The following is a 24665-nucleotide window of genomic DNA, read 5'->3' on the forward strand; positions in this document are numbered from 1 at the left end:
CCGTATTGGATTCCTGCCCTTTTCTATTGTCCACTCGCCGTCTAAATACTTTATAAACGTCAACTCCAGGCGGTAATTACCTTCGGGCATCAAGTCAATTATTCTTTCTGCTCTTTCCTCGCTCATCGTCTCATCTGTATCTCCCTCCATAAACGTTGTGAAGGCAAAGTCGGCGTCTAAGCGGTCCAGCACCTGAGTTCGCAGTCGGCGCACAGTCTTGTTACTAATGCTTTTGATGGTGTCCATCTATATCTAAGGAATATTTTATCCTCCGTTTGCGACACAAATATTTTAACCTTCGCAAACATAGCAGCAGTAAGGAAATCTTCGCACAACATATAACGGGACACGGGTAATTCCCGCGGGGACGCTAGTGCGTAAACACGGGTAATTCCCGGGCAATTCCGAATGGTGACCGCGAGTCCCCCTTACTGCTGCTCAACCACAAGCCCACAACCAAAACCACAACCATTTTCAGTTATTCCGTTTGTCTAGCTGTATTTAATAACATAATTATTTCAAATAAATTAAATAAAAGAAGGATATTACTAGTTTTTCAATGGAATCTACTGACATCCATTTTTTTGGAAAAAATGAATGGCTGTTATCATCACTCCATCTCCTCGGAACCGCATTTTCTTTCCAATGCACTCGAGGTCATTAGCTTTATTAAATGCCCTTTTGGCATTTTCAGTTATTCCGTTTCTCTTCATTCACTGATTTACAATACTCTAGGAATTTGTGCGGATGCAACGCTAGTGTTGTGCCACATACACATCCCTTGGGTCTAAAAGTGAAGATTAAGCATTGCTGATAATGATATGATAATACATGAATCCAACTAAATGAGGGTGAGTATTCCAAAATCACAGAAAAGCTCTATTATTTGTCAAAAACAGTCTATGGAATTTTGTGGGTTTTTTTTAGTGCTTTTGCAAATGAGGTGAAATTGCGTGAAGAAAAAATCTAAAATAAAAATTTACAAAGCTTTCGCTGTTGTACCACAACAGAGCTAGGCTCCAAACTAGGTGACAGCTCAAAGGTCGAATTAGAATTAAGAAGTTGATTTTTGAGGAGGGACGAAAACTGCAGAACCTGAGAAAAACCTTTGAAGCTCTGGAGAGAACCAACAAACAACTCTACTCACATACAACATCGAGATTGGCAGGACTCGAACTCTGGCCGCATTGGTGGGAGGCGGAGCATTAGCAGCAGCGCAAGCCACAGTGCTTTCCAGTTATGTGTGACATAGTAAGTGCTATAAGCGTTCACAAGCAAGGCATCCTTCATAATGACAGCAAGGGCAACAACATAGATATTCAGGAAAATCAAGAAAGCATGTGTCCTGTTCTTATTGACTTGGGCAAAGCTACCTACATAAACAAATCTAGAGGTATGTAGCGGAGTGTGGTTGTACTAAATAAAAATTACTGATAACAATTGTTTGTTATCATCATAACATGGCCGTGGAGAGGATTTCAATGTTTAGTTTAGTTTATTCGAATTTTGCCACAAACATAATACAATTAAATGCACAACATACAAAGCTAAGGGCGGCCGGAGAAGAAAACAGGGCGATAGCCCCAATTGAAATTCAACTCCTTACGTTAATTAGGAAAATATAAAATATGTCTGTTTAAGGCCCAGGTAAAACGCTGTACCCCACATGAACCGAATCCAAAGCGGAACATACAGTTCCAAAAATAATGCTTTTCGGTTCAACCTGCCGTGAAGTATGGTGCCTGACCCGGGCCTAAAACTTAAGAATACTTATATAAACAAAATTATAAACTATTACATGAGCATCACACTATGGCGGTCTGTAAGTACTAAGCTAGTTTTGTAGTGCTCGAAAAGTAGACTTTTGAATTGTGAAACAGTTGATACATATTTCAAGGAATGTGGGAGGTTATTCCATAACTTAACAGATCTAGGAAAATAGGAGTTAGTAATTCTTAGAGTGTTTAAAATGAAAACGGAAGTTGGCCGGATCATATTTACGAGTAGCATAACCACTTGTTTGAGGAAGAAAAAAGAGTTTAAAATTAGCGGAAATGAGCCCAACCTTAAATTTAAACAAGAGTACTAAGTCATGTATATCTCTGCGGAATTCTGGAGGAAGTAAGTTTAACTGTATCAGCCTGTCTATGTACGTTACTTCTTTTACTGGATAATTAAGTATGAATTTAGTTGAAATGTGTTAGGGCTAAAATTCATCCAAGACAAACAAGCATTAAGGGTCACTGTTCCACCATTAGTCATGCATCTTGATCCCTAATAATCCCAACAGAGCACAAGCGAAAAAAAAAAGATAAGTTCAAATCTACATTACCAATGTCTTATCAAATGTTTTGTATTAAATTTTCCCAGGATCAATTGTAAACAGCTTGCCACCCATATTGAAAGAGAAAACTACAGACAAAAGTACCCCCATATTGCCCCAGATGTAGTACTTGGTGGACCTCAAAGTGTGAGAAGTGATACATATTCCTTTGTTTGTTTGTTTTAAATATTTTGTTCTACCATTAAAGTATTCAAAGAAAGGAAAGAACTTGGGGATAAGAAATAGGATCTGCTAGAGATTGGAAAAAAAGTTACCCACTTCTATTCAAATAATAGGCCTGGTTTAAGTGAGGTGCTTGATGCTTTGAAGGGAATCATATTGTCATGTATATAGTATTTTTTGGTCTACTTATACAGTAACTTGAATAATATAATTTCAAGCCCTTTGGTCGCAACATGTGAGTTCACAGACTTTGGTGTGTTCTCTTCTTTGGAAGAATTTATCTCTGGGTTCTCAAGTTTTTCTTCCTCTTAAAAAATCAAATGAGTTGAGAGTTATGTATAAAGAATATTCAAATGTTTTTTAGTATGGGTGTGCGTGTGTGTTAGTAGACTTTTAAATATTAGCAATCCCTGCTACTTACAATTCTAGGTATTTTTATTTACATTAATGTACAAAAGGCAGAAACACAATGCAGTGTGAGGTAGGGTATGGACATTTTTTTCTGGAGCTACACTATATATTTTCTTAATTTCATGTACAGTAAATCCAACTACTAATGGTAGTCTTAAGTTAAGGAGCTGTAATACGATACCCACTAAATGCTTTTTTACACTGCACAAACTAATAATTGAAGAAAAAGGTATTGTATCCTCATGATTCATTAAACTCCAAACATTTCATCTCCTTGTTTCTTTGTACCACTGCACCATGACTCTCCTTTCATCTCTTTCCACTTCTTTCACCAAGCAAAAGCTTGATTCTGTTGATTCTGTGTTCCCTTCACACAAAGATTGTCATGGGCTCTTGGGAACACTGGTACATGAATTTCTGTTGTAAGGTTCAGATAGTTGACATTGTTTTAATTCTGTTTATGGGTTGGATGCTGTCACGGATTTAGGTGCAAGGAATAAACTTCGGGGGGTTTGTCCATTCTTGATAAATTATCTGGCCATTGTTTATTGTGGGGATATAATATCCACAGGTCCAACCATAAATATGTCAGAGAATTCCATAATTGATTCATTTCATCATCATCATCAGCATCATCATCATTATCTGTGGCAGAATTTACAACAATGGCAGTGTTGACATTAGCAGTTTCAGAAATTCCAGAAAAGGGAGAGACTTTTGATCCAAAGGATCCATAATTCCTACTACATACCGGGACCACGTTGTACATGCTGGTTTGTACGGCAGAGTGGACAGTTGGATGAGGGTAACGATGACTCAATCCATTGCTCAATGCATGGTATACACCCAATAAATGCAAAACATGCAGAGCAACTTGCAGCAGGGAAGTGTGCTGTTTGGAGGCATATCGTACACTTCAGGCTATATTTGGAAGAAGGTCGATCAATCATTCTTGGTATTTCTTCAATGATTTTATCTCTTCCTCTACCAATGCTCTTTCTTCTCAAGTTAAGTTTTTCCAAAATTGAGCTCCTAGAAAAATAAAAATAAAGAAATAAGAACCCAGGCAGGATATTGAGTAATGAGAAATAAAACAATTCTTAGTATTTTTGAACACTATCAATGATTGTCCCAAGTGCGAGTATACATTCACAACTTGTGACACAACTATATCCATGTATCTATATCCTACCATATATAACTTAAAATGTTTTAAAATTGTAAAAGTTGGTATTGCTTTTGGTTGCAAACTGGATTCATGCATACCAATATCTAAAGTACAAGAACACGAGTGGCAAGATACGATTTTATATTTGTATTAAGACAGAAGTACGACTTACCAATCAGAATTTGTAAGTCGATTGTTCTCTTGTTCATTGTCTTTGATGTCACTTTCAGAGACTTCTCTTAACTCTTCATCTGAGGAGATTTCTATCTCTGGTTCGAATTGATATGGCCGTAAACCAAACTTTCGTCCATTCCTAAAAATTCTTGAGCAAAATCGTCTCCCGAGCTGTCCGAGCCTTAGGAAGAAGAATTAGATTCTGACTTTCCTTTAATTTGAAGACCAAGTTGCAATATTGGGTAAAACGTATAAGAAACTGAGAAAGTCAGGCAAACGCTTCCAAACAATTGGAAGCTTGAACTCTTGTGACGTTGTAACGTCATTACGCTATAAAAGCGCAAGATGGCGGCCACCGGAGAGATATATGCGATGTTTTCAAAAATTCTTTTTAGAAAAATGGACGCTCTATCCCCTTTAAAAACTGGATTTTTAGACTTCTCAAATGATTTAGTTTCTCTTGAAAATGGGTCATTTTGGAGGGTCAGTCGTCCTTTAATGTGGCTAAAATCAGTAACGGAAAGCTCCGACCAGTAGAATTCAAAGCGTGCTAAAACAGACTTCCTCTTTTTCCAGCCATTTGATTTTTAAATATAAATTGTTCAATTGATTGAAGTTTAACATATTGGGTGTGTCATGTCGATCGTCTTTATTATGCAAAAGTTATGGGGAATTCCCGAAAAACAGTTTTTCGGGTCGGTCTCAAAAAATCCCTCATGGATTTTGTCCAAACTTAAGGATGTTGTATTTTGAGTCATGCCCTTGCTGATGAGTGAGTTTCAAGGAATTATATCAAGCCGTTTTAGAATTATGAAGCCCCAAAGTTGGTTGTTGATTTTTCAAATTCAATTCCACATCACTCACAGAGAGAGCTCTAAAACAAGATCTGTTCAATATTTCGCCCTGGAATTTCGCATGAGAAATTTTAAATAGGTTCTTTTTTATGATGTTGAGTTTCGATGCATTTGCTTATATCTATTTGAAACTACAGTTCGGCAAAGGTAAAGCATTTTCATGACAACATTCTCCGCACCTATAACATGTTAGTTAATTCACATTCCTCGGGAACGCCTCCATAGATTTTTGTAAGAATTTCAGCACGAGATACAATATGTATACAACAAAATGCATTCGTTACTGGTCGGAGCTTTCCGTTACTGATTTTAGCCACCTTAAAAAATCATTTAATTTTGTAGAGTTGTTCTTTTCAAGTTTGGATCGAAGGCTTGTTGCAAGCAGGCCAAATGAGGTAGCAACTACCACTACATGTACGTCCTTCTTCTTTGAGCCAAATATATCGAAGGGAGCCTTCTTTATGTCTTGAGTCTCCAACTCTGCAATGTACACTTCCAAGATCTCACCAGGAAAAGAACTTTGCAATGTCGCTCTTTAAAAAAATTTCTTTTCTGCAATTTGGCATCAAGCTGTTTTGAATAGCGTACCAAATTTTTCAAGAAATCCAGCAGAGGATCAAACACATGAGTCAACTTAAGAATACACGGAACACAATTTTCGTCAAAATTTTTTTTTTGAAACCATCCTATACCAAATAAAGTAAAATCTTTAATTTTACATAAAAATTAAGTTAATATGCTTTACGCTCATTGGCGTACTGTGCAGAAACTTGTCAACATTGAGTAAATGAACTTATAATCCCATTAAACTAAACTTGTGTTTTTCTCAAAAGCTTTATTCTCCCTCGGTTTTTGATCAATTATCGTGAAACTTGGCATGTGGATTGCTACTATGCTCGAGTTTAAAAATGTGTCTGCGTTTTTTCATTTTCCTTTTCTTTTGTCAGATATTTGCCATTTTCTCAATAATGCCCTTAAAAACATGTAGTTATAACTTTGGAATTGAATAAAAGATTAAAGAAGCGCTAAAAGAAAAAACGCAGACACACTTTGGTAGAACAACATACGTGCAATAAGATGCAAAAAAAATTTGATCCGTTCACGCTAACCAGAGGGAGTAAAAACATCTCGCGTCGAACCATAGCATTTGCAATCAATGCCCGAATTATCCAAAATGAATTATTTTTGTCCAAAAGTAAAATCGAATATGCAATATTTGAACTTTAAGCTGTAATAAAATGTATACTTTATGGGGAAATTTACGCTATGAGCGATCAAAAAACCCGACCCGATTGTGTTCTGTGTATCCTTAAACCATTTCTCTGCCTCGCCCTCCATCGTAAAATTAAAATTAAGCACTGATGATTTATTTTTATGATCCATTGGAAAATTCCAAAAAGATTACATTTACATGTACACATCCGCCATATTGAACGAATGACAAAGGGATCCCACTTCTTATAGTCGACAGACTCTTCCACAGTCCGCGCTTGTCCGCAACGGCGGTGTAGTAAAGCTAACCAAACGTGTTTGCGTAAAATTACGAATTAAAGTTCCTTACAAAGTTTTTCCTCTTCACAGCAGAATCAGATAGGATAATGTAGTAAAAAAGTAAAGATACAGAGTTGCTATAGGTTTTTTTTCAAAAGTTCGGCAATGCTGTGATGTAAAGTAAGCAAATTGGCACAAGGTTATCACTGGCCAAGGTTATCAAAGCGGCCTTTTAAAGGAAGTAAGGTGTGTGTAATGGTAAGAAATCATCGATATGATCTACTAATGGCATTAAGAGGAATTTACTATGACAACTGAAGGCTTGTTTTATTGGATTAACTTTGTAGTCATGACAATTCGAGATTTTGAACATCTCCTGCAGACAATTTTCAAAGTACCATAAAGCTCGTGATGCATAAGAGAATGTATGAGAATCAATCTTGCTTTACACTGGGCACCATTAGGTACAGCATTTTATGATCAATGAATATGTTATTCCGAACCCATAAATTAAGACCCAATTTTTGCATATCATATCAATTTATACCTTTAGAATAACCTTTTTAGGAATAGTAGGATTTTGTTGCTGTTTATTGTCGTATGTCGTCGTAAGGCTGAGCATGTGTGTCGCCAGGTTGACAGAACCAGGAGCATCCTTTGGTATCTTGTACCAAAGAGAATTTCTGGATGTGTGCTGCAGTGCACTGTAAAACGACTTGGGAGCTGCACGGCTGCTGCATTGATAGAGCACAGTTACTGTAAAGATAATGCGCAAGCTAAATCGTTCTATTACGATACCATCTAAAAAAGTTTCCTTTCGAACATTTCGAACAAACTTTTTAGGAATGGTAGGATTTTGTTGTTGTTTATAGTCGTATATCCTTCTAATGATGAACATGTGTGTCGCCAGGTTGACAGAACCAGGGGCATTCTTCGGTATCTTGTAGCAAAGAGAATTTCTGGATGTGTGCTGCAGTGCACTGAAAACGACTTGGGAGCTGCACAGCTGCTGCATTGAAAGAGCACACTTCCTGTAAAGATAACGTGCAAGCTAAATCGTTCTTAGATACCATCTAAAAAATTTTCCTTTCAAACCTTTCGAACAACCTTTTTAGGAATGGTAGGATTTTGTTGTTGTTTATCGTCGTATGTCGTCGTAAGGCTGAGCATGTGTGTCGCCAGGTTGACAGAACTAGGAGCATCCTTTGGTATCTTGTACCAAAGAGAATTTCTGGATGTGTGCTGCAGTGCACTGTAAAACGACTTGGGAGCTGCACAGCTGCTGCATTGATAGAGCACAGTTACTGTAAAGATAACGCGCAAGCTAAATCGTTCTTAGATACCATCTAAAAAATTTTCCTTTCGAACCTTTCGAACAACCTTTTTAGGAATGGTAGGATTTTGTTGTTGTTTATCGTCGTATGTCGTCGTAAGGCTGAGCATGTGTGTCGCCAGGTTGACAGAACTAGGAGCATCCTTTGGTATCTTGTAGCAAAGAGAATTTCTGGATGTGTGCTGCAGTGCACTGTAAAACGACTTAGGAGCTGCACAGCTGCTGCATTGATAGGGCACAGTTACTGTAAAGATAACGCGCAAGCTAAATCGTTCTATCACGATACCATCTAAAAAATTTCCTTTCGAACCTTTCGATCAACCTTTTTAGGAATGGTAGGATTTTGTTGTTGTTTATCGTCGTATGTCGTCGTAAGGCTGAGCATGTGTGTCGCCAGGTTGACAGAACTAGGAGCATCCTTTGGTATCTTGTAGCAAATAGAATTTCTGGATGTGTGCTGCAGTGCACTGAAAACGACGTTAAAGCGGTAATGCGCAAGCTAAATCGCTTTTTTACAATACCATCGAAAATTTTTTTACCAAGTCTTATAGTTGCCACTGTCTACCAATGTCAGCTCAAAGATATAGACCGTCATGTTTTCCAAAATGAATTTCTCAACAACTTTGACAACAATAATTATAATAAAAGTATTTATTTAGTGCCTATATAAAAATTCCATGCGCTTTACAATTTCTAGATGAAAAACATATGTGCTTAAAATTATTTCTATAAGTACAAAGAATAGTTAAAATGTGTTACAGTATGTATCTAATATATTATATCTTATGATATATATCTTTATATGCTTTTAAAATGTCTATGAAATTAATTGATTATGTAGTGTCAGTAAAGTAGTAATTGTTTTTATAACAAAGCTTCTCTAAAGAGGTGCGTTTTCAGTTTATTTTCAAAAGTAGTAAGGTTTCTAGGCTCTACTTTGTGATGGTAGACTGTTCCATGTTAGCGGCCTGGCAGCTGCAAAAGCATGATCACCAAATGTTTTGTACCTTGTACGAGAAATGAACAGAATGTTTTCATTGTTAGTACGCAGGGAGTAGAGTGCTCTAGGCTTTCCTTGTAACATGTCTCTCAGATAGGATGGCGCCATTCTTCTAAGGCTTTAAATACTAATAAAACGATCTTGAACTTTACTTGAAAGGTAATTGGAAGGCAATGTAGATTCTTCAGCACTGGTGTTATATGATGGAATCTAGTCCCAACTTTATCTCGTTTTTATGGATAATGCGCGAAAAAGTAGGGACTGTTTTGCAGTCTAGTTCCTCAATAAAAGTTTTAAGGTTAATATCATGTTAACTTTAGAATTACGTTTCACATGATAATGATAATGATAATAATGATAAACTTTATTTATACACGGAATCACATCATCTATAGCTAATAATGCTCTTCCTGAGAGCCGTGTCATACAAAACAAAGGTAAATAGATAAGATAAGAAATATATGCAAACAAATACTAAATTATGAATTCCCTTATAAAATACTTTTAAAAACAGGGAGACTTTTTGATTCTCGTACCTTTAATGGCAGAGAATTCCAGGCAACTGCTCCATTATATATTTAAAGATATTTTTTAAGAAGTTTGTCCTAGGAAGTTGTAATGATAAATTTGAGTGACAACCATGAAGACCATAGTCATGAACTCCAGATTTTAGGACATCATATGAAGGCAATCCTGTGTAAAACCGAAGTTTGTCCGGAGAATCAAAGAAATCGATAAACAGGTGTCACAAACATGTATTCAAATTCTTCCGTTTGTGTTTCAGTGTTGTTAAGCCTTCCAAAACCACTTTAAAGTTTTCTGTTTAAGTTGACTCTTCAACCATTTTCTTTGTAATACATGGATCGCGAATGTGAGTTCGCGTTGCATCGTGGGATAGAGTTCAAAGTCCAATCGGGCATAAGTTTATGCTAATTGCAACAGGTTGACATACAAATCTTGCCCGGAGAATTGCTTTACGACTTTTAGGCTCGTGCTTTAGTTATTTTTTTTAACTGATAATGGATGAAAATGACAAAAACATCGAAAATGATCATCCATCTTTTGATGAAGTTGCTATGTGGAGAGTCGAAGCCTTGAAAGAATTCCTCAGGAAGAGAAAACTCAAGGTGACAGGTAAAAAACAAGAATTGGTTGCTCGAGTATTTGCGGCATTTGAGCAAAGAATACCGATAAGCTTGCAAGGAGCTTCCCTAGTCAAACAAACCAAAGAAGAACAAAGTAGACTTCTGACAACAGACGAGGGAATTTTACCTGATCCTTTGACACTGAAAGATTGTTGGTTTGGGGAGGTGAAAGGAATGAGTCAATGGCCACCAATATTTTTAAGCGACATAACTATGTACATTATGAAAGATCACCCAGGTAATAATATCTCACTTCAAACTCGTCTTCTGAATGAATACAAGGAAGGAAAAGCTTACAGATTATATGATACAGGTTGGCTGAAAGAAATTTCCATCAATCATATCAAAGATAATTCCAAGCATTGCTTTATGAAAGCACGATGTACACCGTCGATGAAAATCAACGACACTCCTCACAATGTCTGGATTCGTGCCTCGAAAGTTAAAGGATCTATTCAAAGTGCGTATTGTTCTTGTACTGCTGGGTAAGTTTACCTTGAGTTTTATTGCACGGCTAAATTATCATGACATTTATTCATTCATTCATTTATCCGTCCATCCATTCAATAATAATAATAATAATAATAATAATAATAATAATAATAATAGGACTTTATTTCAATAAATGAATAAATAAAAATGAAATTTATATATCATTCATTCTTGTGATGCTTCTTCATTCATTTGTTTGTTCATTTATTCATTCATTTGTTCATTCATTCAGAACTATATTAGAAGAAAAATATAGATGGCAAAAATGGGGTCAACAGGAAAGAAAACAATCCCCATATCAAGTCAAACCCAAATAATATTTTATATGTGACTTTTTTTTTGTAGACTTGGTGGTTCATGTGTTCATATAACAGCCATGTTATTCAGAATTGAAGCAGGCAGTGAGAGCTGGATATAACAAACTTGCATGCACTTCAAAGCTTTGTGAATGGAACATACCATCCAAAAAAACCAAGATAGAACCTTTGCCAGTTAAAGATATGAATTTTAGGGCTGCCAAATTTAACAAAGGTAAAGAATTTAAAAAAATTATTTATGGCTAGTTTTGATCAAAATAAACTTGTTTTAATTATAAAATATAATGCTTGAAAATGAAATTCTTCTTTTTAGAGGTTTTCTATTATCTGCAAATCATAAAAGAAAAGTTTATCTAAAATTGATTTTTCTGCAACTGTTGCAGTACCTTCAAGACCTACCACATCAGCAGTTCGCAACTGAAAGTCATAGTGATACCCCAGAGAAAAACCGCAGGTTCATGTTTGATAATCTAAAGGAAATGATTCCAGATGGTTGCTTTACCTCATTTTATGAGAAAATTAAAGGGACAAATTCAACAAAGGATGAAGAAGCAAGTACAAATTTGGAGTCTCCTCCATGTAACTTAATAATAAAGTTAGCAAACAAATCTAAATCTGTGGAGGAATTTTTAGATGAGCTACCAACTCTCACACAATCAAACATACAAAATATTGAACATGAAACAGTTGGTCTATCTAATAACTATATGTGGGTTTTACAAAGGAAAGGAAGATTAACTGCTTCAAATTTTTACTCTGTTTTTACAAAAGTCAATTCCATCAAGGAAGATCCGGAAAATGCCTGCAAGGTTGAACCACTCATTAAAAAAATTATGGGTTATGAATCACATTATCAAGATATACCTGCACTCAAGCATGGACACATGTTTGAACCTATTGCAAGAGAGAAATATTTGTCACTAATAAAAAATTCTCACTCAGGATTCAAGTTCAGAGAATGTGGTTTATTCATAGACTCTCAAAAGATATACTTAGGTGCCTCCCCTGATTTGTGTATTGATTGTGATTGCTGTGGTTCAGGAGTTGCTGAATTCAAGTGCCCATACTCAATTGCCCATGAAAAACCAACAGAACAAAATTTGAACTACCTGGTCTCAAATGGTAGTGGTACCACCTTAAAAAGAAAGCATCCCTACTTTGCACAAATTCAAGGACAGATGGCTATGACAAAGAGGAAATATTGTGACTTTTTTGTCTATACACGAGATGGTTATTTTCAAGAACGCATACATTATGATCCTGATTATTGGTTCAGTCTCGTATCTAGTTTAGAATACTTTTTTCATAATTTCCTTGCCAAGGAACTTGTGTTTGAGGAAGTTCAGCAGAAAATTGAATTCTCCAAAGACACAGAAAGCTGAAAATAGATATCTGTTACTACAATGTAATACCATTGAGTGATGGCACTTGAAATTGATATGGCAATTTACTAGTTTCTTAGTCTATCTTGGACTTTGAAGGGCACTTTGCATAAAATCAATACAATAGATGTAATACTGCATATGAAAACTATTGTGTTTTATACGAAGATTTCGTTTCATAAGTTCAAGTACCATCACTCTAATTTGGATTTCTCCTAGGAAAAAAACCTATTTACATAACTTTGGATAAAGATTGCATAAAGCAGCACAGATTGCAATAATATCATCAAATTTATCTAACAGTGAGATGGGTATTTCATGCTTTAATATTCTGAAGGTCTTAAGTCTCCTTACGGCTTTTTCAACAAAAATCCGCAGATTTGCAATCTCTTTGGTCTTTTTCACTGCTTGTTTTGTCATCTGTTCATGACCTCTTTTCCCAGGAGGAATGTGCGGACGACAATGCCTTGCCAAGAGATCCTCAGTAATAGTAAAGCCCTTGTCGGCCATAACTTCATCTCCATGCTCCAGCAGGTCATAAAATCCAGACTCTCTGGTGATAGCAACATCTGATGTCCGACCACCCCATCCGCTTGATACAAAATTAAATGTGCCACATGGCATTATTGAAACTAGAACTTTCAAAGTTTGATGATGTTTATAATCAGACCATGTAGCAGCCCTTACCTTTGGGTCTTTTGGAGTTTCAATAAATACCTCTGTACAGTCAATTATATGCCTCACATTACTGTACTTTTTGCCAAATTTTTTTGGCAAATGTTGTAGTGTTATGTCTTTAGGTGGATTGTGTATTAAGCACTTCAATTCTATAGCAAGAAAGCGCACCCAAGTATTGATAATTTTGCTAACTGTTGTCTCAGATACTTTGAAGCGCTCAGCCAAGTCAGCATTTGTAGACCCCAGTCTAAGTTTCATGAAGGTTATTAGGAACTCATCCCTAGCAGACAGTAATCTTTGGGGTCCAGACTTTCTTGGTGTTTTAAGAAATTTTCTTTTTTGTGCAGGTATTTTACTTGGACCACTCCAGTACTTATGTTTAGGAACCTTGCCTTTAATCATTCTAAACAAAACATTAAAAGCAGCTCTGCTTGGGATCCCAGTAAAATGTTTGATTTTTTTATCAGACTTCAATGCTTGATAGCTGAATGGCTTGTTAACCTGCTTTGAAAACCTTCTTTTCCATCTCTTAACATCACTTTTAAAATACTCCACTGCATGTCTCAACTTTATTTTCTCAATCTTGCAGCCCTGGTTTTGGCAGATATCGTCTGGCTTGTTTAAATCATTTTGTTGAGAACTATCACTGGCTGATTTTGATTGATCAACTTTCGTGTCATCAAGATTGTTACCTGCTGTACATGAAGGTCCAGGTTCTTGATCATCTTGATTCTGCACTACACTATTAGAGTTTTCATTTGTACTAGTAACTGATTGTTCAGTGTCAGGCTTTTTCTTTTTCTTGGGTACAGGAGATTCCAGTGGCAATTTCTTAGAAGGTGGTTTTCTAGTTAGCTGTCTTTTAATTACAGCTGAATACCCAAGGTGTAGAATTGGCTCTGGATTTTCATCAGTAGGGTGGCCAACAGGGAAGTGTTTGGAACACACTCTTGAATTATCATTGGGCTCCCAGTTTTTCCCATTTTCAGTTTTTCGCTTCAGGGCTCTAATCCACCTTTGTCTAAGTTCCTTGTTGTTTAATTTGGTTGGGAAAGGAAATAAGGTAAAAGGTGCATGACAAGTGCAATGACCTCTTCCTTGGTTGCAATTGTGGGTTGGACATATCTGACTTATCCATTTTCGTAGCTTAGCTCCACTGTTTCCACAGCCAACAACAGCGCAATTACGATGACCAACCATGAAGAGTCTTATAAGCGTACCTATTACGTAAAGTAAGCTTTAAATATCGTAATAACTGATGTGATCAAGGCATACGAAGCAACGTGATGTTCTGAAAGGGTTTTTTTCCATGGTTGGAAGCAAGATAAAGTTGCTTTATATATTGTGATGGTGAAAAATATCCTATAGAAGTAGTTTTCAGACGATAGTTTACTTATTTAGTTCATGTGTAGGCGGCCATTTTGAAAACAAAACAACGAATAATTGCTAAAAGCTTGTTGAAGCTAGACGTAACTAAATATATTTGTATGAGATTATATACTATTAAGATCTATTATATACATAAACATTGTTTCTAAGCCAAAATACAAAGTCAAAACTGTATAAAAAAGAATTAAAAATGAAGCTCAAGACTCACCTTCCACACCATTTCTTACGACTCATGCCCGATTGGACTTTGAACTCTGTCCCACAATGCAACGCGACCTCACATTCGCGATCCATGTATTGTCTGAGTTCCTTTCTCGTTCCGTACTACGTCCTCGACTTCATGATCTACCAATGAACTACAACAAGGCTCATCACTGGCTTGAAAACTCGCAAAATCAGCACAAGTTAAAAAATCAATCTTATGAACCACTTTTAACTAGCTCCGCTCTGTTCTTTGCAGCTTCAATTTCTTGTCGTTCCAAAGCGTGCTTTCGTCGCTCCTTGGCCCTTTTGGCCTGTTCAAGCACAGCAACGTTCTGATCGTTTTCGCTGGTTTCGAACGCTTGTTCTTTCCCGAGGTTAAGGCTTGGCACCCAGTCAACATTATATTTATCCCAGACAGCTGATGACAATCCTGAGACAAAGTGTGTAACACAAACTCGCTCACTGTTGAGGATTATCTTTGTTGTTGTATCCCCGCGACTGATCGCCGTAATCCAACGCGTTCTTCTCTCTCTTGTGAGCTCTTCATGCTCTTCACCTTGATTTAAAATCTTTGGTACACAGTGGAATAGTACACGATGTTTACCACTTTTAGAACCTCAACCTGGGCTAGTATATCAAAAGTTTGAACAGAATCCTGAGACACAGGATTTAGAAAAAGCGGTCGCGAGGGAATACCTTCTAAAAAGGATTGCTCTATAACTTTAAGGGTCTCACCAAACTGAACGGGAGCAGATAATGTCCCTGAATGAGATTGATTTTCTGTCGACTCACGAGCCTCATCAAGAAGAGTAAGGGCAGGATGTTGTGGAAAATCCTGTCCTTCTGGATGATCTACGGCATAACAAGGGGATTCGATAAGATCCATTGAGCAAGCAATTGAATGTTGATTTCCCAAACCACCACGGTTGAAGACACCTCTTAGGGAAAGCTTGTTTTTGAATGCCCCCACCAGCTACACGAGAAGCAACATAATGATTGACTACGATATCGAACATGAGCGATAATTGGGTCCATGAGAGCACTTGCAGGGATATGTTCATTCAACGTCATAAAAAGGCGTCTATCCCTGGTTTCAAAGCCACGCTTATCTATATTTTGCACCATCTGGTTTACATTTCCATACTTTTCAAAATATTCTTTGATGTCCTTATCTTCTACCTCACAAGGGAGGTTTGAAACAGTCATGACTTGTTGAGGCGAGTCGACCGCTTTGAAGAAATAAAAAACAACCACTAGTTTACATTCCTTTTGTGAATAACTGTTCCCGTTGTCTATGGGTTTTATCCTTAAAAGTGACTCTACAAGTGTGACTGTGACTGTATACATTTTATAGAAGCACGGAACTCATTTCCAAGCACTTTAGCAATGGCCGAAATGATTTCGTCCCTGGTGACAGGTTGTCCAAGCCTTAGTAATTGGTGTGGAAGACCTAATTCCAATGTATTTGGCCGGTGCACAGAAAACATGTTTGACAAAAACGTTTTAAATTGTAAAAAAGAGAAAACAGAAAGGTACAGAGCCAGAAAAAGTTATACCAAAAAATTAATGATCAAGAACTATTCCTAGATTGTCGAAGTATGGGTAAAAACGTTATTTCCAAACCTCCAGAAGACCAATCCAGAAATCATGAGTCTTGAGTCGTGAATCTTGGATATTGAATCTGGGACTTGAATTTCTACACCTAAAAGCTCGTCCAATTTCGAAAACTTAAAAAAACATCACTCAACCTATGAATTCGGAATACTCGAGATCGTAAGATTTTCTATACTAGTAGCACATCTTCGACAAGGGGCTCTATCGTCCACTTGCGTATCCTTTTGGATAACAGCGGAATCTCTGGTGCTAGGCTGCCCAGTCTCTCTCTTGATGATCTGCCGCCAATGATAACTAGTCAGGTTCATCTTCCATCTTTCATCGAGTGATTGGAAGAAGGCGGAGAGCCGGGGACATATCCAGGAGATGGGCCTCAGGTCGAGGGTTTCATTAGCCGAATCCTGCAATGAAACGAGGGAAAAATGTAAGAAGAGGTAAATAAAAATCCCATCGATGTAGGTTGCTACTTAAGAATAGAATTCGGTTTCATCGTACTTATTCTATCTGTTCACTGTTTTTTTTCTTCGCCGTTTTTATATGCCTCGTCAGCCCCGCTTTCTTGCCGCTTTCCGCGCTTCCTGGCACTTGGATAAGTCGCCGATATAGCATGTGTTAAGAAGGATGATAGAAACTTTTGATAAACATTGGGGATCATAATATACTAAATAACTCGTTCTCGATATTCAAAAACTGTAGGAGTCCTATGGTAGTGAGTGAACATTTTTCACATGTATTAATATGCGTTATTTTCTCCTTGAAATAAACGAATAACTTTCATTGCCCTACCATTTATTCTTCTGGTCCCCTACCCCTAACTGACCAATTATGAATACTTTAAATTCTTTTGCGCACACTGTAAACGCTAATCTTTATTCCCAAAGCATGAAATAGTAACTATACTATAGTTGTTACAGTTGATTTGAAATATGAAATATAATTATTTAGTCTGAATCATCTGACATTTCTGGCACCATTCTTTTTAAGCACTTGCTGTGATCTTTTGCTGCTTTTGCTGCATTAGCTATTAGTGCTGGCAGTGATGCAAGAATATTTTCCATTTTTTCTTTACTTTCTTGTCTTCTTGTTCTTTTCCCTCCCTGTTTTCTGATGAAACGAACATGAAACTTTATATACGCAAAGTATGGAAGACATCAACTTGAATTATTATCGGCCGGAAATGCGTGCTTACATCCAGGTGGATGCCTAAACCCTATCTCATAGAAAATTGAAAAATGGATTCCCTTTTCAGGACTGATGGAGCAAATGTATGATTTCCACCAAAAGCATGCTCTCATTCAAAACGAAATAAAACATGCCCGTATATTGTGAGTACCCCCTGGGTTGCATTTTTCTTCCAAAGAGTACAATAAAAACTTTCACTGAATTTTGTACAATTCTGTCACTCACTTTTGCTTTGAAGTTTCTTATGCGCTTGCCACAACATCTTGTCTATACAAAGAGTCTGGCAAGGTCGGCCTGACGAACCGAGTATCTTTATTCTTGGTCGCATATACTTCTTCTTCTTCTTCTTCTTCTTCTTGGGCAATATTCAGCTCAGAATTGGCCTCTCCAATCGAATCATCAATAAACTCTTCAGAAGCAAGTGTTTCGTTCAGTGATTAAGGTTTCGCATCTAATTAAAACGAATGAAATATTGAATGCCGTGAATATAGCCAGCCAAAACTGAAAGCATCCCCATCTACATCGTGTCTTCCCGGTAGAGCTTTATGAGGGATGATTCAAAAGGACCTGATTAAAATTCAAAATGGCGCCTTTTTCCGACCTCATCCGAGAGTAGCAAACCGTTTCCGGTTATACTTGACTGGCACTTTAAAAATGGCGGATATTTCGAGGGCTATTTAAAGACGATTCTGAAAGTCAATCATAGCTGCTGTTCATCTGGTTGAACACAAATTTACAAGTACGTAAAGTATGTAGGTTGATGTTAATTATACATAAGTTTTGTAGTGTTTAAAAAACGAGTAGGAATGTTTTATCAGGTATAAAAGCACGAGGCGTAGGCGAGTGCTTTTATACCTGATAAAACACGATCTACTCGTTTTTTGAACTGCTTAAAACACTCATGAACAATTTATAAGATTTTGGTTCAACTGTAGCCACCATACACGTCACGAACATGCATTTTTATACTTCGATAGAGATTTGACGTCACGGGCATGCGCAACCAGATTCAATAGAAGCTCCCACAAGTTGGATATTGCGTGCCAAGGCAAAGACAGGTACGTTAGTCAAAGATCTTTAGGGTTGACTATGACCTTGATGAAGCTCTATGTCTTCATCTAAACTTGGATGCATACTTCATCCCTGATGAAGTCATCCTCATAGTATTCGAGTGGTCGTTATATAAAGACACATGTGTCTTTATATAAAATCACTTGAATACTAATGAAGAGGACTTTATCGGGTATAAAGGTTCATGCACGTGACGTGTATGGTGGCTCCAATTGGACCATTATTAATGAGTGTTTTAAAATTATATATTAGCCTGGAGAAGCTCATCACGAATATCTCTACGGGCAAATTTAGCGATTACCACAGGATCTGAGTCCTTATTGGATTTAGGAAGACGATGGCTCGTCGAGTTATCTTCAGGAGAGATATTGACATCGATTAAAGAGCCCAGGCTGCTTACAATTTCATTAATATTTTCCATGGATTTTAATGGGATGCCTCGAAAAATCCCTTATTGTATGCTGTTCCAGATTTTTGTTCTTTTCCTTTACTATCGTTTGCCATTTTAATAAATTATAGAGATTTGAATAAAATATCAAGTTATAGAAAGTTTTGTTGTTCCTCGTTTTCGTTTTATGGGTATTCTCGCAAAATCTTAAATGTTTTAAATTGTGGCTTTAGGGCGTTTCTTTCCTTCCACAGGATGTTTGTACAATATACAGCTTGTGTGATTGGCTGTTCTTTAATGCAGATAAAATCTTTATTTTGATTTGTGAATTAATTTATCAATTTTAGAATTAATGAAAATAAATTCAATTCAATCTTTTGGTATTTGAATCGACAGGAGGTCTTTAGGAGGTACGTTAAGCAATGTAGTTTAATTTATATACAAAAATAAAAATGTAACAATTGAAGAAGATTGGCAAAGCTTTCTCAAAATATTGTCTACATATGTATGGTGATAGCTCTTCATTTGTGAAAAAGATATTAGTCTATTAAACAAAATCACTCTAGCATTGATAACCTAATAGTAGTAACCAACAGTAGTCTAATATCGTAGAGACTTGCAAGTTAAGTGCAGAGATTTTATGGCATTATCCATTGCTGAACTAGAAGACTTTCTGCCTTGGCAATGTGACGCTAATTTTGCAAGATTGCTACGATTTGCCTTGCAGTTTACTTTGTCCCATTATATATCCAAAACTATCTATATCACTAGCGTCAAACTTTTGATGCTCACCACATGGTTTCTGAGGCAATCCAAGGATGCTGCCTCGTGTTAACATTCAAAGTCTGGTACATTGCGGCATCTACCCTCCCTGATTTTACAGGCCTTATACCAGTACAGGGTGCACATGCCCACCTAGCTTATCCACAATTATATTTTTCAAATGAAGGTCATCGTGTAAGAAGCGTAGGTCATGAACTGATTTCTTTCCTTCCGCACAGCGAACTAAAATTTCCCCAATTGCATCTTTTTTTCTTTGAACAGCGTATTGCTTTGCTTAAAGTAACACTACTATCAACTTTGATAGAATGAACCTTCGTGACAATATAAAAAGGAGATTTTAAATTGGCTCCCTAGTAAACACAAAACAAACAGAGATTGTTGTAAGAAGAGATAACTAGCTAAAAACTATATATAACTACTGATATAACGTAGGGATAACTTATGATGTGCCTAACATTAGCTCGTATTGGGACTGTTTTTCCCTGTCATGGAATATCAGGGAACTTGATACGCAAGTGACACGTCTAGTATCCACTTCCTATTCTCAATGATTTTCCATGCCATTTGTACATATCAATTAAGACATATCTATAGTGCCCAGATAAATTGTGTGAAAGATTAAGAACAAGAAAATGCGAGGAAGGCAACTTGCTGTTGACTTGGTTGACTTGGTGGTTATCAAACTATTGTATGATTTTGATGAAAATGCCAAAAATATGATTTAGTCAATCATTTTAAACGGCCATAACCAACCGTGTTCCTCTTATTGTTATTGTTTTGAAAACATGATTTTGGGAAAATATAACAAAAGACTTACAGCGCAACTCGTAAAAGTGAGCAATGCAGTTAATGTATTGGCATACTTTTGTCTCGGTGAATATCCAATAACTGTAGTAAGATTGTCTTAATTTTGTGTCAGATCAAAATGATAAGTATGTAAATACATTAGCAATGCTCATAGTTTAACCTGTCATGCTGTAATACAATGATTTTAAAATACTTATCACCTGAAATCTAACTATTCCTTTCAAGTTTCTGGAAGATGAAAAGAGATGCCTTTAAAGATTACTACTACAGAGCATCATGGTTGATTATGGGTCTTGCATGAATACATAACTTCAAAATATTGCTAATTAATTCAAAAGAAAATCAACATATTTTTGTAAGACCTACTTTTTGATACTCCTAATCACAAGTCAAGCGAATAAAATTATTTTGCTTACAACTGTCGCATGCAATCAGCGTTATGCCATCGGCTTAAGGCGAATTTCGACGGCACAACTTTTGCTTAAGGCTATCGCATGCAATCTGCTTACGCTAGTACGGCTACAACTTGTCGTATGCGATTTTTGTAGGGTTTTAAAGCATGTTACTTTGTCTTTTTTTTTTTTTTTTTGCAACATTTGCAGAATAGGCATAAATTTCCTATAACTTTCCTATGGCTTTATTATAACCTGCACCATCCTACATCACCAGATCTGGGCGCACAGTGAAGACACACACACACAGATAAAGTTGTTGTGCTTTTGTCTACGATGGCGATTTAGAGGATATTTGTGTTTGTATTTCTTTGGACAAAGAGGGCAGCAGTGGAAGTCGGTCGATGGAAGTGTTTCAGGTTGAATGTTTTCCTGTTCTTGCTGTATATTCATCACAACGACTGCTTCTTTGTTGAGACTCGAAAAAAGAGCGGCGATTCCAGCATCGCTCCTCCGCCATTCTTCAGGAATGTCCAACAAGTCATCTTGGGAGCTCATGGTCTCGACGTTCAATGAGATTCTCTCGCTACTTCAGCTGTTTTTATATGTCTAATGACGTATTTCGATTTAGAATAGAAGGTGATGTAACTTTTGGCGGGAAAAAGCTTTGCCATCTTAAAAAGTTAAGTAAAAAATACAGGGCCAGCAGATGTGCAACTTTTCTTAACCGGTTACATGTAGTGAATTTTAGTAAAAGATCCTATTACTGAAGAAGATCAAACAACAGCAAAGCTACAATTCAATATTCATAAAACCAATTTCAAACACACTTGCTACCAAAACAAAAGATCTTTTTAAGTATTTACCAGTTAATTATTTTAACATGTCATTCAAACACTTACGGATTCAAAGTAAACCAATCATAATTCTTATTAAACGTCTTTGCTAATTAAACACATCATCTTAACAAAAAAGCTTCAAAAAATAGGCCCAATCAGAACGCCCGTCTGACGTCTTTTGACTTCTAAAGGCTCGACTCATTAATTCATAACTCCTAACCACCAGTCGTCGAAACAAAGGATTTAATCCGCTCCAACAAAAGCTCCCTGCCAATTAAACATTGGTGATTCCGACAAAGCATCGGGCAGAATTCTATTGTTCTCGGCGACATGTACTTACAGTTGAGAGATTTTCACATATCGGTAATAATTATGAATATATTATAGATTGTGTATTGAAATTGTACTTCAGCTAACGCTGATTGGCTTGAGGCAGCACAAAACACCTATCACTCACTAATGATTGACAGAAATAAATTCGCTTGAGTACCAGGAACATGTCAATCAAACTAGTAAAAAGCGTGGAAACTACCAAAGTGTATCGGCAGTCATCGCAAATTAGAAAAGTTGCTTGGAATTTGAATATGGAGGTTCCCCGAGAACAACAACAGCCTACCGAAAGCGAACAGCCCCAAGAAAGATCAAGCAACATCAGTGACCCAAATAGAGCGTTCGAGGAGCAGGTGCCATGGCTTGTTCGACAGAACGCTTTATTCAGGGAAGCATTGAGAAGGGCAATGTTCCTGGGCCCTTTGGAATTTGCGTCTGTCAAAGAAGAGTAATTCGTCGAGTCACTTAAAGTCTTAAAATTAAACTGGCTCTTTTAGGAGCCAATAAATTAACAAAAGTATTGATCTATGCTGCTTTTTCTATGATCACTATTACGACAGGAGAAGTGTTTGTTTACTGATGAATTCGCTTTTTGATGATGAAGTGAATTAGTTTCATTCGCTAGTTGCGACTTAAATCTTACGTCTATTATACTAGATTTGTGCCTGGTAATCTCACGTCTTTTGAAATGTATAAAAACAATTTGATTTTGGATTCTTATATTATACTACAACGCGTAAGCTCAGGAAATTTTGGAACTTCGAATTCTAACACCTCAGAGTCACTTTGCTTCTTCGAGCGATCGATGAGCCTATCGTGTAAAATGAACCTGAACAAGCTTCAAATTCGGGGTAAAGAATCCCTACTTCTACTACGAGTCCAATAGGCATACTTAGATAGCACTTACATATTTTGATTGATTGCACGAGATTAACCTTTTTTTTTTTTTTTTTTTTTTTTTTTTTTTAATGAGTTTTTTAAAATTAAATAGTGTGTAAATTATTAATTACAAGCATGTGTTTTCAATACAAAATATATACATATTATTTACAAAGACATTGTCTAAGAATATTAATTGAAAAGTACATTATTCAAAACAAAGAAAGAAAAAAGGAAAAAAAAAAAAAAAAAACAGACAAAAACTAGTTACAATAACAAAATAACTACACTATATATGAATATGTTTATGAGATTGCACCCTGCCAAGTGGTCTACTCCAAAGCTGGATTGAGTTGAGTTTCCATTTACTTATATGTTTTGCAACAATATGTTTGCTTATCGCCATTCGATATTCAATATTTCTATTTTGTTTAGGAGCATTTAGAAAACGTTTTAGCGAAGGTCTTTTCATTTTTTCTCTAGATTTATATACAACTATTTTAAAATATAATATGATATAATTCATGATAGGATTATCTGAGCCCAAAATAATGTGCTGGTAGTTATTTTCTGGCAGATTTACACCAAATTTTTCAAAATGGTCCCTTATTTCGAAATAGAAGTTTTTTGATTCTACACAATCAACAAACAAATGATATACAGTTTCAGGATAAATAGAGCAGAAAGAACAAGAGGAATATTCTAAAATTTTGAAACGATAAAGATCACGATTGAGAAATAGTACGTTATTCAATAATTTGTACTGAAAATATCTTGAATAAGTGTCTACAGATGTTTTATAAATTCTGTTATAAATCATAGTCCAATCCAAATCTTTTTCTGGACTTATTATTTGAGATATGTATTTTTGTGAAGTTGGTTTCTTAAACTTTTTCTCTATAAACCAATTATAAAATACTTTAGTGTGTAGCTTAAATACGTCAATATTGTTATTTGCTATATTAAAAGTCCTTTGTAACTTCTTTTTTTCAGTTTTTTTTCCTTTTACGAGAGTTTTCCATTCGTCGGGAATTGCATGAATTATCCTGGCCCACTTCAAAAAATGTTTGTCTGCTAGTCCTCTTGATTTTGCATGTTCCCAATTGAAAAAACCATTATAATCGCATAAATCGTATATTTCATTGATATTCAGCTCTGAAAAATCTCTATAGAAAACGGAATTTCCTCCTATTTGAATATATTTGTTGTTCCATAGATGTTGATTATATACTGCATTTGGAGATGTACAATTCTCATCCGAAATCACCGACCATGCAATAAGAGCACTTTTATAAAATTGTGGAATAGTTTTAGGGATCCTTTTTTTGTCGAAGTTGTTTTGAATATGTCTAAAACCACCAATAGATTTCGTATATAACGATGGAATAAAACTAACTGTTGTCATTTCTTCCTTAAATTGAAATAGTTTTATCCATTTTGCTCGATTGGCATTTAAACATGATTGAAAATCTGTTAGCTTCAAACCTCCCTCTCCATAATCTCCAATAAGTGTACTATGTTTAATTTTTGGCTTTTTGCCATTCCAAATGAAATCTTGTATCGTGCTTTCGACAATTTTTGTAAACTCCTCGGGAACGTGAAGAACAGAACATACATACATAAGTTTAGGTAGGGCAAGTGCTCTCACAATTTGGATTTTTCCAAATAGTGTTAAATTGCGTGTCTTCCAGAGTGACAGATTTGTCTGGAAGTTCGTTAGAATTCTTTTAAAATTATTCTCGTAACTGTATTTATCATTATATGAAAAGAAAATCCCTAGTATTTTTATACCATCCTGGCAAAAATTGATCCATTAAAATTTTTTAAGGTGGATTT

General features: G+C 36.2%; 3 protein-coding genes across 4 annotated transcripts in view; 2 read left to right on the forward strand and 1 right to left on the reverse strand.

The window, feature by feature from the left end:
- The window catches only part of LOC116291076 (uncharacterized), a 96376-nt gene that overhangs the window by 54944 nt on the left and 16767 nt on the right, over positions 1-24665 (forward strand). The window contains exon 3 of one of the 2 annotated variants that reach the window (XR_016120693.1): positions 2371-2470. The exons of the other annotated variant lie outside the window; for it this stretch is intronic. The gene's annotated coding sequence lies outside the window, so the exon portion shown is untranslated. The remainder of the gene's footprint in view (positions 1-2370; positions 2471-24665) is intronic. 2 annotated transcript variants of the gene reach the window in all.
- On the forward strand, positions 9505-10628 carry LOC116293689 (uncharacterized). The gene has a single exon (XM_031701149.2). The coding sequence runs from the start codon at positions 9957-9959 to the stop codon at positions 10569-10571; it is 615 nt and encodes a 204-aa protein (XP_031557009.2). The 5' UTR covers positions 9505-9956; the 3' UTR covers positions 10572-10628.
- Positions 12502-14151, reverse strand: LOC116293688 (uncharacterized). The gene has a single exon (XM_031701148.2). It carries the CDS (start codon positions 14149-14151, stop codon positions 12502-12504), a length of 1650 nt encoding a protein of 549 aa, XP_031557008.2.

The sequence above is a fragment of the Actinia tenebrosa genome, unplaced genomic scaffold (assembly GCF_029948245.1).
Source record: "Actinia tenebrosa isolate PJP-AT-01 unplaced genomic scaffold, QUT_ActTen_1.0 PGA_scaffold3__52_contigs__length_22856419, whole genome shotgun sequence".
NCBI lineage: Eukaryota > Metazoa > Cnidaria > Anthozoa > Actiniaria > Actiniidae > Actinia > Actinia tenebrosa.

Bases quoted from the DNA above. Each gene is read 5' to 3' on its own strand.
- LOC116293689 (XM_031701149.2), top strand. From the start codon at position 9,957: ATGGATGAAAATGACAAAAACATCGAAAATGATCATCCATCTTTTGAT.
- LOC116293688 (XM_031701148.2), bottom strand. From the start codon at position 14,151: ATGGTTGGTCATCGTAATTGCGCTGTTGTTGGCTGTGGAAACAGTGGA.